Genomic DNA, 14797 nt, shown 5'->3' on the forward strand with positions numbered 1-14797 from the left:
TTTTCCCACCCCCACCCCAGGCATTTTTTCTTAATATTACCTTTTAAACGTAAACTCGTGTCCAATTGGGTTTTGTGCACTCCAATTTTCCCCCCCCCCCCCCCCCCCCCGGTACAAGTTTCTTAGCCGCATCAAGTTGAATAAGCTGCAAATCCTACTTGATACGTGTAAAGAAAACAAGAAGACATGAATTCGAAGTGACTTTATATCGACTACGGAAATGTTCTAGCTCGTGGTTGGTATAGTTCAACTCAGATAGATACAGGTAACCTACCAGGTTGGTAGGTATCTAAGTGCGCAATACTGATCTCCAACTAACTCCCGTGAACACCATGGATATACGATGCTGGCGGCTTATTATAGGTGTAAATTGCAACGTATTGAATAGGATTTACCAAGAGTACCTTCCAGCTAGATACAAGGAAGGCACTTGTTTGACAGACTTCGGGGGAGGGGTTCCACCACATGACTTACTTCACTCTCGTGCCAATGATTGGGCGGAATACAAACGGGAGGCTGAACGGATTTTTATACCGATTCCGGGCTGACCGCAACTTTTCCTTCGGGAAGGACGCTACTCGCCAAGCAAGTCTATATTAATCCGTCCCGTGCGACAGTATGACCTAAACTCGCATGTTTACCGAAGACAACGACTAAATGGGTAGGTATAAGAGAGCTATGTTTCAGTTTTCGTTGATCCATTGAAAAGGAAGGTAGGTACTTTAGAGGAATCCTCAGAATCTCTTCGATGCCGTACTGACACTTAGTCTTCTAGGCCCCTAGTTTAGGTAAGTAGAGAAAAGCTTTAGGTGCCTACGGTGCCTGAGCAACTGTTTATATTATGTAGAACGTATGTAGCTATAGCATCAAGTGATAATAGTAACGGTCTTCTAATTGAATACGATGGATGGCAATGGTTACAGTAAGCAGTTCCCCATAAGTCACAATTCGAAACTAATACACAATTCAGTCAAAAATAAGTTAATTTACTAAAAGAAAAGCCAGCATTTCTCAAACGATTATATCATTTCTGTCGGGCGACTCTCAAGTTGCAACACGAAAGTATTTTGTTACCTTTGTCTTAAAGCGCGCCGGCGGTAGCTTAAAAGTGGAATCATGAATAGAGGCACCTAAGCTGATTAATGTCGCATATGTACCTGGTAGTCAGCTTGAATGAGACAGCTCTTGACCATTAAAGGATTTTCTTTGATTCGGTGAGAAAATTTCAAGATTGAATGCATTGTGCGTCACAAGCTTATCCTACATTCTCTCAGTCGAAGTTGGATACGCACACATTATCCGGCGGATATTAATCATACGGGAAGCTTCACGGGCCTCGCCGGATGTAAGTAGTGCTTATTTTAGTGGAGTTCCGTCTCCAATGCTACCGAAAATCGGCCGGCTTGTTGCAGTAACAAGGCAAACCTTTCAGGATCTGAATCCCAAAGACTCTGCTCTTCCCTAAACTCACAAGGACCAGGCTGCGATAAGCCGACAAAGTTTGCGGCTCCGCGGAGAACGAGAATGATGATTGTGGTGATGGGCCTTGATGCTTATCCGGAAAGAATAATATAAATCTTCGTGTTCGCGGGGTATATCTTTCTCGTTTGTCGGATCAAATCTCATTGGACATTAAACCTCTCACTTCCCCTCTGTCCCTTGTTCGAGCTCACGTCTCGTAAACGTCCTAAACAGCAATGGTTCTCCCGTCTGTTCCATCTAGCCTACTCGGAGCTCCAGCAGGAATTCCGCGAAGTGTTCTCTTGACAGCTACCGTAGCTGCCGCGGCATGTTTGTCGATCCCGCTTATTCTACAGTCTAAAGGGGTCAAAAGTCAGCTCAGTATACCCTCTCCGCGTATAAAAACTCTTCCGGTAATCTCGGAGAAGGAAAGCTTAGCCCTTCCATATCCTCTCGATGCTCTACCTGGGGGTAGAGATGTAGAGACACCATATGGTTCCATACGAGTCTATGAGTGGGGTCCCGAAGATGGGGAAAAGGTTCTTTTCGTGCACGGCATCAGCACACCCTGTATATCGTTAGGGGACCTCGGACATGAGTTTGTTGGCAAAGGGTGCCGGGTCATGCTCTTCGGTAATTTTACCCCCCCCCCCCTTTTTTTTTTTTTTCCTTTTCCCACCCTCGTACTATTAAAGCCTATATTTCAAAGGCGAAAAGTTTCGAAACCAGTCTTCTTACCATATTCATAATTAGATCTCTTTGGCCGCGGATACTCAGATGCGCCTAGTGACCTTGTTTACGATGCGCGGCTTTACGTAACCCAGTTCCTGTTGGTCTTGGCATCGTCTAAGTTATCGTGGACAAACTTTAACCTTGTAGGATACTCTCTCGGAGGAGGCCTTTGCGTCTTGTTCTCACGATATTTCCCACACCAAATCAACTCGCTTATACTAGTAGCGAGTTGCGGCTTAATCCGACCGTATCACGTTGGCTGGAAGAGTTGGCTACTCTACAGCTCAGGACTGCTCCCGGATTTCCTAGTAAAGGTCTTAGTTCGGAGGAGAATACGGCCGGAGATCGCACAACCGCCTGGAGCCGCAGGTGGCACTGACATCGCGTCCGCTGAGGTTAAGAAGTACCTACCAAGTGGAGACGGCGATTCTAATGGCGGTGCTCGATTCGACAGCACCTCTATCTCAAAGTTTCGGCCGGACACTACCGTATCCTCAGTCGTGAGATGGCAGGTCGATCACCATGATGGGTTTGTCACGGCGTTTCTAAGCACCATCCGAAACGCTCCTATTTACGCTCCTCAACGAGACTGGAAAGCGTTAAACAAGATCCTTGAGGGCAGAAGAGAGGACAGAAGAGAGTCGGCGCTTGCCAGAGAGGCCGCATCCGCCTCGGGACTGCATGCGGGGAAAATCTTGATGATCCTCGGGGAGGACGATCCTATTGTGGTCAAGGAGGAGACGATAGAGGATGCCCATAACGCTCTCGGAGCTGACGGGGTTGAAATTTCCGTCCTACCTGGAGGTCATGAAATACATATAACGGCGAGCTCTCGCATTGCAGACGCGGTGGAGGCCTTCTGGCGTAAATACCCTGCCTAAGCAATTAGGTGTTGATAGATAATAACCATAAACACCTAGACCAAGGTTGCCTTCTCCAGCACCAAGAACTGGAACGATTGTTGGATTCAGCTAACGAATATCTTGAGAGGGGTAGTTGTACAGGTCACGTTTCGATCATCCATGCCTTAAGACTGCAGCTCTCCACATACGTCTAGCCGTGGCCCTAATATAATTCTGTTCTACTTTGGAAGAGAGCAAGAGAACTCCAATTATACCTATGTAAGTTCGATACGTAGACATGTCCCTATGACCATGCAGTGACGTGTTAAGGGATACCTATTTGCCAAGTCTTTGCCTTCTTATATAGGCGCGATCTCACTAAGCCTTATCCTTAGGTATATATTCGTAGGTCGTTCCAGTTGCTTCAAAATCCATATACCGCTATGCTGCATGAGTAACGAAACTTGCAGCAATCATACCAGAATGATATGTTCGTCTAGAAGCGAACTCGCTGGCTTTCCTCTTATATAGGACGCCAAGTTTACTGGCGCCGGCTTCTTGAGGTTTACTACCAATCGTATCAGGTTCCCAGGTAATAGATGGTGTGGGTGGTGTGGATGGTATGGATAAGTTAGTGTGCCAATGCGAATACTACCTTAGGTGGGTAGGTATGTATCACCATGTAGCAGTGCCTAGCCGTACTGCCCTAAAGCAAATCTTGGGGTTGCTTACTGATTATTCGCTTCCCACGTGGCCTAAGTATAATTAATACCTTAGGTACGAATAATAAACAACAATCTCACTATCCAGGAGAACACCGCCTTAGAGCCAGCATAGCTACCAAGGCTCGGAAATATCCAGAGCAAAAGTAGAAGGAGTGAATCGAGCTTCCCCGTTAACGTCTACAGGAGTTATGCATGACACGTTGCTATACCGGTAACAATATGTCTGCTCTACCACCTCCTGTCTATCTTCGACTTATATGGGTTTGAAGATTATAGCCAAGGTCGGGGGAGTTTGGGTGGCCATTCAGATGTATCGAATATGTAGTGGTTATCTGCAAGTATAATTGGCGGAGTGGCAGGGACTATAACGATTGGTAAGTTGCTTGTGTAAGTTGTTTGTGTAAGTTCCCCGGGTCTGGGTCCTAGTCACGGGAGAGTCTTTTAGAGTTCATCTCGATACAGACGCAAAGTATAAGAGGTAGGTACCTACCTAGGTTAGGTCTAGGTAGGTATTTAGGGATCCGGTGATGTAAGTTAATTTCCGTAGTGTAGGGAAATTACCTTAGGTTGTTTGATGGAAGTCGTTTAAGGCCAGAAACAGGTAGGGATTGTCCCTTTTACCCCGCAATTCCCTTTAAGGTACATACCTAGGTGACGTAGTGAGCAGCAAATCAGAGTTGGAACATAGGGGTCTTGTTACCTTCCGTCCCCCGCGAAATTCTAATCTTAACTTTTAGCAGTCGTTCCTTTCAATGTTGTCTTGTCAGCTTTGTTTGTAACTCACTCTCTCCTGTCTCTCTAGTGGGGCACGACTACGGGTTAGTACATGCATCAGTCCCTTCCAGGCGCATTACTAGACGCATTAGCGTATAGCTGTTTTAACTGGCCGGACAAGGTAACCTGCCAGTCCAGCCAGTAGGCTGTTACCCCTCAGGAGCTACCAGCTACCCAGAGCAGCCAAAAGGTAGGTACCTAGGATTGGCGATCTTTGGGTCCATTTGCATAGCGCGTTCCGAGAAAGAGCAACCCCATGCTGCAATATCCATCGCGACTGCCTTAGGTAGTTTTCATATTCCATAATGATCCTACTATGTAAGATTCCGATAAACGGGCTACTCTTATTTTAATTCGTTCTTCTTCATACCTGTTTTTATGTTTCCTTGTACCTAACCTACATGTACAAACCACCTCTCTGCTCGACTCCAATTCCTACAAAGTCTACTACTCCTTATTCGGTATTATATTTCCGTTATCCTTCTTCCGGCAATAATAGGTAGTAAACTGTCGACAAATTCGGCGTTGTCTAGAAGCTTTGAATTACCCCGCTTGGAGGCATTTCCCTCCCCCCCAAGACGGGATCGAGTCAGTCGATGCTACACCACTGCACGGACTACCATCGTCACCTTCAATTAGCAATACACTTTCTTTGATAGTGTGCATTGGCGTCTCATTGCGTCAAAGGGGAAAGGGAACGAGCTGATCGCATTGTCATTGCCACACCTATTGACACACACCTATTAACAGATCTACCTCCTTATCTGGCCTTTACCGTACCACACACCATACACCACATACCACGCACCACGCACTACGCACCACACCCTTGTCGCTCTCTCTGGCCATTCATATCAATCGTGATACTACGATACTACTTACCACAAAGAAACCATCAACCTTCTCGTCTCACTCCTTTGATTATTCCGCTGTCTTCTGTTTCTTTCCCACCTCGATTCTGGATCCTGTGTTTCGGTCGTCAAGTTGATCGTCCCACACAGCAAACTCAAGGTTTCACTTCTGCTACTTCTTACTTCTATAACGCCACATCATCTGACCATTCCAATCGAAACACGCACTGTCCCAATCTATAATCGTGCGATTCAATCTACTAGCAACCATACTAGTAACCTGCTACGGTTTACATAAATCCGAAGGCCCTCCGTCAACATTCTTCAACTAGCTTCCTGAGTACCCAAACCATCCTCACTAAACGTTGAGAAAAACAAAAACTAGGACTAGATCATTTACAAAATAGCAACATGTCGAACGATAACACCAGTGGTCCCTCCAACGACCGCCGTGGCTCTGTCACTTCCGCCGCTTTCTCTAACCTCTTCCAAAAAAGCAACTCGACTTCAACTGCGAATGGTAATGGTCGCGAATCCATCATGTCGGCCGCGGTTAGAGACCAGCGCCGACGGTTATCTGTTACTACGATAGGACTGTCTGGCACATCCCCTAATTCTGGAAATTCTGCATTTGGAATTCGCAGAGGCAGTATTTCTACCAACAATTCAGATTCTATTGACGAGAGCGCCATCGATGATGAAGAATCAGCCAAGATAGGCCCTAATTCGCCCTTTGTTCGTCGTATTAGCTTCGGTGCTCAGGCAATGCGAACTCTGCGTACTGGGCCTGGAAGCCCTGGAACAACTGGTAGGATCCCCCAGCGTTCGAGACGTATTTCTAATGGAAATACGCTTGCTCCATTCTCCAGTGCCTCGCCCGCCTCCGCTGCTGAGAGACGCGCGAGCACCCCTCAGGCAAGCAATACATTACCCTTCAGAGCCCCTTCTGACATATTTTCTGCTCGGGCAGACAGCGGATACAATTGGTCCGAGCAGCTTAGGACCCGTGCCGAAAGTAGCGTCCAAGGTCATCGCCCGACCTTCGGACCTCACAGATATGGCTCACCACCTCACGGCAGCGGCCAACATGATCGCTCCAAATCGGTTTCCGAAATGCCAGTCCCTCCTCAACAAGCTGCCGCCGTAAAGCTGAAGCAGCCAGAACGACCAAAACCAGACCATATGCAAGAGCGCATTCTCAAGGGCGATTTCTACATGGACTGATTATGCTTGGCGTTGTACAGAGGAATTTCAATATTGATTTATGTTTTGATACTTTGGAAACCTGTACTCTCCCAAGCTATCCCTTGCAGTATCTCAGAAACTTACAAGGTCGCGGGTCATATGCTTTTATCCATTGGGGTTTCCTTTTCACACCGTCTCTTCAACTAACGTCATTCGTTTCGACGAGTTGTTTTTATGGCGTTTAGATGGGACGGTGCCGGGGGTAACCGGGTAAATTGTCTTACCACGTACCAAAAAGCTTAGCCAAATAATGGCAGTCTCGCTTGTGGGGATGACATAGCATTGAGAGTACGGAAGGTGTTTGACGAAGTGAACGTTTCCTCGCAGAATTATCCGTGTTGTCCTCTTTTCTAGCTTGCGGCAACTTCACAAGAAATCAGCATTGTGGGGAGTTCCAACAACTTGGGTGAAAACCTCTACCTATATGCTGTAGTTGTATGATTACGGAAAGGGATCAGGACAGGCTGAATGGTCTTATTACAGAGACTGGAGAGGGCTAAGCATGACTACCTAATCTATGTACGAAGTTATCGGGGATGAGGTCATTTGACGATGATATTTTTTTGGAAGCCAGTTCCCTACGCTATTAGGAGAGGTAGATAAGCTGCGTTATACAGACTGAAATGAAGTAACCAAATTCCAAAAATTCAAATCCGATCCGATTAGCAGTGAATGCTTCTTTATATTACTAGTAATCATAATTCAACCGTTCTACTGGCAGGTATGTACCCTACCTGTTTCGTTTTGCTTTCAACTCTATCTTATGCGTACCAGAATGAATACACACAGCGGTTTGGAATCGTTCAAGCATCTTTAATACGCGCCAAACCCAAATACCCGCTCTTTGCCCATAACCCACCGAAACCCTAGCCGATAGAAAGGATAGTAAAAAAGAATTTTCGCCAGTTCATCCGTAACAAACCCCCACCAAGCGAGTATATGTATATGTGCGCCTCCCGAAAAAAAAAACCCATAACCCAGATACGTCATCAGTCAAGCAAGCAAGCAAGCTGCGTATCATGTTCTGTCTGAGGTATGTAGGTGGTAGCGGTATGAATAGGCAGGTAGGTTAGGTTAGGTAGTAGGGTACGTGCCATATGGTCCCTGAGTAATAACCGATAGGTAAATCAGCTCACAGGGTAAAGGATAAAAGTGGGAGTAGCGATAGTGTAATGAAGGGAGAAAAGGGGGGGTGAGGACAAAGTAGAATGTACCTAGGTAAGCAGCCACTAAAATATCATTTCTCCCCTTTTTTTGGCCATCCTTCTTTTCTTGATATCTTCCGTTCTTTTTATTCTCTCCTCGACACTGATTTAGAGAGCGGAGAAGTATAACGTCGTAATAGTACAAGCGATTAGATTCCTCTTTTAGTGTAAGCTAGGTGAGGTTTGTTTAAAACTGGAAGAAGTTTCCATTCGGACCGCCTTGGGGTGGGGGTGGCGCGGTATAACCCTCGGATACGGGAAGGGGCCCGAGCATGTCGTTCTGCATCATGTAGCGCATTGTGTCTTCGTACGAGGCTGGGTCGCCAGGGCTGCCACCGCCAAAGCCTGTTAGCGTAAGTCCGAGGGCTTGTTCAAACCCGTCCCCGAGACTACCGTAGTCGAAGTCGTTAGGCCCAAATGGTGAGCCCATCCATGGCATCAACGACGGCTCTGGCACTGAACCCATTGCCATGCCACCCCTAGGTACCGGCCCGCTCGTAGGCTCGTACATAAATGGCTGTACTGGTTGTGGTGCTGTGCGCAGCCAAGCTTGAAACGACTGTGGGTTGCTAGCATCCACGCCGGGCGGAGGTTGATTCGAACCATTGTTGCGTGGTGGGCCGTTCCCGGTTGCTATTTCTGAAAGAAGTTGAAGTGGGGTGTTCGTTGGTTCAGGATTTAAGTGGCGCTGATGATGTTGCTGCTGCTGTTGCTGTTGCTGTTGCCGCTGCCGCTGCTGTTGTTGCAACTGGGGGCCAGCATCATCACTTTCGTCCTTTAGAGTTGTTGATCTCTTTGCATGATGGGCTGCAGCGAGCTCTAATTCTTCCTCATTTTGACCTACTTTGCCCTGAGCCTGGCCTTGCCTAAAAAACCAGTTCCGTAACATGGCCAAAACGAGGAGGAACTTGCTGGCAGGTCGAGACTTATCTGAGGCAGCCACCTCGCGAAACTTCTCGAGCAACTTCTCGAGATACTCGGCAACTTTCATGTTGTCCTTGTTGATGACCTTACCCAACTCGGAATCCGAGTTACTTGCGCTGAAATACATTTTGATCAAAACGACCACGGCATAAGCAACCCGAACAAAACTAAAGATCGGGATGCAACGAATACTGTGAACGTCCATGGATAGGAAAGTCTCAAAGATGCCATCGATAGCAGTAAGACATGATGATAAAGCACTAATATGTGACGGGGTTAGAGAATCGTCTAAGCCCGGGATAGGTTCTCGGAGAGAATCAGCATTACACGGAGGCCGGTATTCCTCTGCGTTCTTGTCAACATGGAGTGCGATTTCATGCATATATAAATTCAATACGTGGAAACCGAGGACAAGCGATGCTACCAAATGTCAGCCAACACGATAATCAAGATGAAATTTGGTCTAAACATACGTCTCTTCTCTGATTTGGGGATAGAGTCGCTATATTTGGACAGATCGCGTTCGAACCCCCGGAGAGCGTACTGTACTTTCTGCTCCGAGACATTGACAAAGACACTAGGGTCATCCATCGAAAACTGTATGCCTACATCCTCGGCGAGCCGGTGCGTCCAGACAAGATGACAAAGATACCTATCCGAGGGTGCCGCATCCGGAGAGGATTCCAGGATATCCATGCACTCGGTCATGAATGACTGCCATCTAATCAAGTTTGGGCGGTGCAAAGCCATGGAAACATTCGAAGAAAGAAAATAAACCGCGAGCCACGTCCGCCGTGCTTCGATCGAGGTAGGATCTGGGAGAGGCTGTTTCCTGAAAGGATGATCGCGCCAGGTATACGGTACGAGTCGTGTCTTTGGATTATACTTCCTCCTACCTAAGCCAATATCGATAGACATGACGGCCGCCAAGTGAACAAATTGATAAAACTTTAATTCTTCGAAATGCTCAGGCGGGTAGTACCAGATGACGCTGACGAGAAGGGACTGGACTAATTCCAACGACTTCTTGCCCGAAATAACAATATGCTCAGCAAATATCTGCATAATCTCCTTAACTAGTTGACGCTGAAGTTTCGGGGTCTCAGACGAGGCAGCTGCAAGGATGGCAAGGAATAAGATCGGTTTCGTCTTCCGAATTTCGGTGGCAGTAGTACCTTCAGCAAACACGACCGCCGGGAGATGTGGTGTCATGTCCTCCACATACCTGGTGAAGAGGGCAGTAGCTTCGTTCATATTTATCAATCCGCGATCAACTATATCTGGCGGCTGCTGCTCCGATACGACGCTCGACTTAGGTGGCGCCGACGAAGGGTTAGTCGCACTAGAGGAACTGGATGTTGGTTCTGTGAACTTCCGCTTCTGGCCCGCCATAGTCGGCGGTGGCGCTGATGGACGCTTCTCAGGCGAGGAAACAGGGTGGTGATACTGAGGTTGAGGTTGAGGTTGTGGTTGTGGTTGAAGTTGTGGTTGATGATGTTGGTTCTGGTGTTGAGTATCTCGAGGCGGAGCGCCCCAATCTCTTACAGTCGCGGTATGGCCATACCCGAAAGTATGGTCCTCCGATGGGGGCGGGTGGGCAGCATTATTAGGTGTTCCTCTGCTCGCCTGAAGACTTGCCGTTAAAGCATCTATTTTCTTCTCCAGCTCCGCAACACGACTATCTGTTTTTTTCTGCCTCTTCCTCGTAGGCTGCGTCACGACGCAATTCCTACCAGCTTTCGCGCACCGTTTACATGGTCCGTCCGGGTTCGCGGGATCGGGCTCGCATTTAACCTTTAGCCCACGGCATGCCTCACAGGCTCGCGGCCGCTTAGGATCATTCGGGTCGTGCACCGCATTAGGAGTATCGTTGTTAGCCGAGTGCGGATGATTGTTGGGCGTTTGAGGGGTGAAGCCGGAGGTAGAAGCTGGCGGTGATGGGCCAGCTGTTTGGGAATGAAGTTGCTGTTGTAATGGTGAATCGGGAAGGTCGGATTTATGGAATGTATGAATAGATGATGTTGATGTTGATGTTGACGTCGAAGCGGGGATTCCTGCGGCGGCGATTTGAGGTGGTAGCGGGTTCGTTGGACCGTTGACGACAATTGAATCCTCACCGGCATCACGAAGACGTGGGTCAAGTGAAGATGGATCCATCTCCAAATTTTCCTTTTTTTTTTCTCCGCCCGCCGATAAAAAAAGATCGAGACGCCCGCTTACCGACTTGGTGCTAGAGGCTCACAAGTACAAATTGCGTACAATGTCGCAGTAGTAGATGACCGACTCGGCGGTTGTAACGGTCAACATAATATCCGGCGGCCGACGGTATGAGAATGGTAGGTACTCCATATGGAGCAGCATGGAGGGAAATCGACGGGGCGGGAATTTTGTTGGCGAGTGGCTTGGGCTTTCCAGGCTGCCCAGGCCCCAGGGCCCCTTCTTGGTCTTTGCTCTTGCTTGCTTTCGGTTGCTTTCGGTTCACAAAGAACTGGGGCAGCCCGTACGGTCCCCACTCTTTTAGCTACCTCTATACGTAGTAACTTACCTAACCTTACCTAACTTATAAAGTATCAAGGTACAACACTGAAGTACCTACCGAGGTGCCGACATGATTCTATCTTACCTACCTCCTACAGTATAACAATCCGATATTCTTCCGTCTCATTTGTAGAAGACTTGGCGAGAACTTCAAAGCCAAGTTACCACCGAAGTCTATTCTCTTAAGTCCAATCAGTCATCAGTATGAATACCTGTTATTCACAATTTTGAGACATCTTTAACGGTTTCGTATTTTCTTTATGTAGAACTCAAAATACTATATAAACTTCGCTAAGACTTAATTTAAATATAGCTTATTAGTAGCTGAATATTTCGAAGTCTTATACCAGTCTACTACTACCAACCTTCAACAGACAGCTCTTAATTAAGAAAAATAAGTCGCGTATAAGTGGCCCAAATAACGGGAATACATACGACAGATTATAAGCAGATCAGACTGCTTTAATAGAAGTAATCTCCGGCATTTTGCTTGACACTGTCGACTGTGATGATTTGAGGGACGTCATATTTTGGAATAATACCTCCTAGTAAGGTACTAGTATGTAATAATACCCAGGTCCGTTCCCACCATGCACGCGTCCCCGCTGAAAGGAAGATATTTCAACTACTAGTTAAACGGAGTTGCCGAATTAGAAAACCCCAATTCGAATTCTCAATATCTCTAGAGATGAACCCTTGAAACAGGTACCTAAGTTTATTCTTCATTCCTCTATTGCGGGCAAGTGTTGGCAAACTCTGATGTCTTAGTCTTATATCTTGTCTCAAAATTACATGTCTGGATTCGTAACGCCTGCTTGTCAACGCGATATGGATCTGCGGCTTAGTGAAAGCATTTAAAGCTTAAAGCTATTAGTACCTGCATCGCGGGATATTGCCTCTACCGCGATTGTAAGGTGTAAAGCCCCAGTATAGACAGCCGTGCGCAGGTCACAAGGACTCAGCAGAAACAAGCGCGAAACGAACGAACGAGCGTCTGTTTCTTACGTATGTCTCAGATCTTTTTATTTACTTGCTAGTACTATGAGGTATTGTACCGCATATGCACGTAAATAGGGTGAACGCTGTGACCCTTTTTTTCAAATTTGCCTGGCAGAAATGAAATACACCAAATCCCCTGGGTTCTCCGATGGGACAAACCTCATGCACATGGATATGGGCTGACATGTCGCATCGAAACCCCTGGCCTAATTACTTCCTTGAGATGAGGTGCCGCCATTTCGAGTACGGGGTGCAGATGAACGGATGGGTACCTACCTAACCTCTGGTAACCTACTCGGTATATATTGCCGTAAACGGGTAGCGAAACATAATTCATCGTCAGTTATCAGCTAAAGCTCGGATGGAGACGCCAAGGATCTTGATAGGAAAAAAAAAACCAAAACTTCCCATGACGAGGGACGACTAAAGACCCCGGCCTAAACACTTGTAACAAACATTGGTAGTTATAAGGTAGGAGGCACGGCGACGACAAATTGAGACAGGACCCCGAAGCCTTTGATTTAGGACAAGGCTATGTATTATGTGGTGTGGTGTAATAGTATTATTAGTTGGCCCTTCGTCGGCTTGCCTTATCCCTAGGTATATCTAGCATTACATAGTAGTTATCATAAAAACCTCAGCTATAGATTTAATTATTCATGTCAGGGATGTTCACGACCCCAAAAGCCTTGACCCCTGGCATTCTTAGCGAGCAAAATGGTTCTTGAACCCTTGCATACCCTCCCTGTTCTCTTTAGTCGCGCGCCTGGTTCGAATTTCGAGGATAATTCCGGTTTACATCTCTCGCCAATTCGTGTTCACCGTCCGTTGGTGACTGCGTAACTCAAAAACGCTTCGGTATAATCCGTCAAACTCCAAGAGCAGGATTCGAGTTATTGCCGGTATATGTATCCTCTCACCGGCCAGCGAAGAGGGTCTCTCACCTCAGTAAAACGGCAACCGGAATCGTTCCGGGGGTGAAGGCTTTGAATACTCCGGTCTTACCTAGATATGTCTATCGTTTATGCCCGGCTCTCGATCATAGGAAGCAGCAATGACCCCGCGACACCGGCAACCGACCGTATCGAAACCGACGTAGTACCGCTCACCACCGAAGGATCTAGGATAATCGCCTCGGGTATAATCCTGATTCTCCTTGTGGCATTATGTACCGGCCTGCGATTTTGGAGCCTTCGGCGAAGTGGCCGCGCATTCATGGTGGATGATGGGTTGTACCTCGGAGCGGTAATCATATTCTACGGCCTTGTAGCCACGGGTTTCTCGATGGTGCTAGCAGGTGGCGCGGGTCATCACGTCGGAGAGTTGCAGGATTGGCACCTGGTGCGACTTTTGAAGGTTCGTCGGTTTATTTGAGAACTCCATCAGGCGAATCTACGTCGGCCTTCCATTTCCGAGTCGCCATTCGCTGGGAATGGATCTCAAGCAACTAGCAAGTTCTAACTATATACTACAGGCTATCTATGCTGGTCAATTCTTATATGCGATTTCACTGGGCTTGATGAAATTCAGTGCTATACTGATGTTGATACGTATCTTCTTCGACCGTCGATTCAAACTCGCTGCCATAGCCACCATGGTCTTCACCGTCGCCTGGATTATTCTGAGCATACTCATCGAGTTTTTAATATGTCGACCGGCTGAAATAAACTGGCAGATTCGAACGGCTGGTACTTGCGGAGATCAGAAAGCAGCTTTTGCAGCGATAAGCCTCATAAATGTCATAAACCAGCTCATGATCTTGGCTCTACCTCTACCCATGATCCTAAAACTTCAGATGGAATGGCGATACAAAATAGTCACCATATGCATTTTTAGTATTGGTATACTGTAAGAATGAAGCCGTACCCCTTATAACCGGTATCTAAGCTAACACATTCTGCGTCAACTATAGCACATTACTATTTGGCGCCCTTCACCTTTCTGCACTTGTACACATTGACTACAGCGATATACCGTACACAATAGTACAAGCGAGCCTTTACGGGACATGCGAGGCGGGCATAGCCATCATCATATCCAGCTTTCCCCTCCTTCGACCTGTATTCGAGACGGTGTTCTCAATGCGTTTATCCAGGAACACGGGATGGGAAAGCAAAGGCACCATTCTCACGCTATCCAAGACACACAAAAGCACGAAATCTAGCGGATTTACTCGTATGGCCTCCGAGTCGAGAGAAGAGCTCGAGTTGGGTAATATGGGCGCGCATCGAGCCAAACGAGATACGTACATCACAGCGGGGAAACGGCCCACGTTCCGTGACGACGACGACAACAGTTCCTTACAGAAGATCGTGGTGACGAGCGAGACGATCGTTAGTAGAGTTAAGGGTGAGCTCTAACGTTAAAATCCGGTGTTTTCGATTTTCGAGTGGCAAGACATGGAGGTCTAGGGGGGGGGGGGGGGGGGGGGGGGGGGGAATAATAAAAATAAAAAAAAAAAAAAGCACCCGCGGGGGGACCCCCGCCACGGTCGGTTGGTA

General features: G+C 47.3%; 4 protein-coding genes across 4 annotated transcripts; 3 read left to right on the forward strand and 1 right to left on the reverse strand.

Moving 5' to 3' along the window:
• Positions 1 to 1236: 1236 nt before the first annotated feature.
• F4812DRAFT_306429 (alpha/beta-hydrolase) lies at positions 1237 to 3710 on the forward strand. The gene is made up of 2 exons (XM_047931280.1): positions 1237 to 2094; positions 2215 to 3710. The coding sequence occupies exons 1-2, from the start codon at positions 1698 to 1700 to the stop codon at positions 3072 to 3074; spliced, it is 1257 nt and encodes a 418-aa protein (XP_047792222.1). The 5' UTR covers positions 1237 to 1697; the 3' UTR covers positions 3075 to 3710.
• Positions 3711 to 5597: 1887 nt separating this feature from the next.
• Positions 5598 to 6956, forward strand: F4812DRAFT_306497 (uncharacterized protein). The gene is made up of 2 exons (XM_047931281.1): positions 5598 to 6193; positions 6356 to 6956. Exons 1-2 carry the CDS (start codon positions 5797 to 5799, stop codon positions 6607 to 6609), a joined length of 651 nt encoding a protein of 216 aa, XP_047792223.1. The 5' UTR covers positions 5598 to 5796; the 3' UTR covers positions 6610 to 6956.
• A 327-nt stretch (positions 6957 to 7283) lies between these two features.
• On the reverse strand, positions 7284 to 11392 carry F4812DRAFT_420815 (uncharacterized protein). Its single transcript, XM_047933486.1, has 2 exons — positions 9233 to 11392; positions 7284 to 9179 (listed from the first exon to the last, which is right to left on the reverse strand). The coding sequence occupies exons 1-2, from the start codon at positions 10914 to 10916 to the stop codon at positions 8023 to 8025; spliced, it is 2841 nt and encodes a 946-aa protein (XP_047792224.1). The 5' UTR covers positions 10917 to 11392; the 3' UTR covers positions 7284 to 8022.
• Positions 11393 to 12970: 1578 nt separating this feature from the next.
• On the forward strand, positions 12971 to 14712 carry F4812DRAFT_306549 (uncharacterized protein). The gene is made up of 3 exons (XM_047931282.1): positions 12971 to 13652; positions 13771 to 14144; positions 14209 to 14712. Exons 1-3 carry the CDS (start codon positions 13308 to 13310, stop codon positions 14654 to 14656), a joined length of 1167 nt encoding a protein of 388 aa, XP_047792225.1. The 5' UTR covers positions 12971 to 13307; the 3' UTR covers positions 14657 to 14712.
• The last annotated feature ends 85 nt before the right edge of the window (positions 14713 to 14797 follow it).

This window comes from Daldinia caldariorum (assembly GCF_022478825.1).
Source record: "Daldinia caldariorum strain CBS 122874 unplaced genomic scaffold F4812scaffold_4, whole genome shotgun sequence".
Classification (NCBI taxonomy): domain Eukaryota; kingdom Fungi; phylum Ascomycota; class Sordariomycetes; order Xylariales; family Hypoxylaceae; genus Daldinia; species Daldinia caldariorum.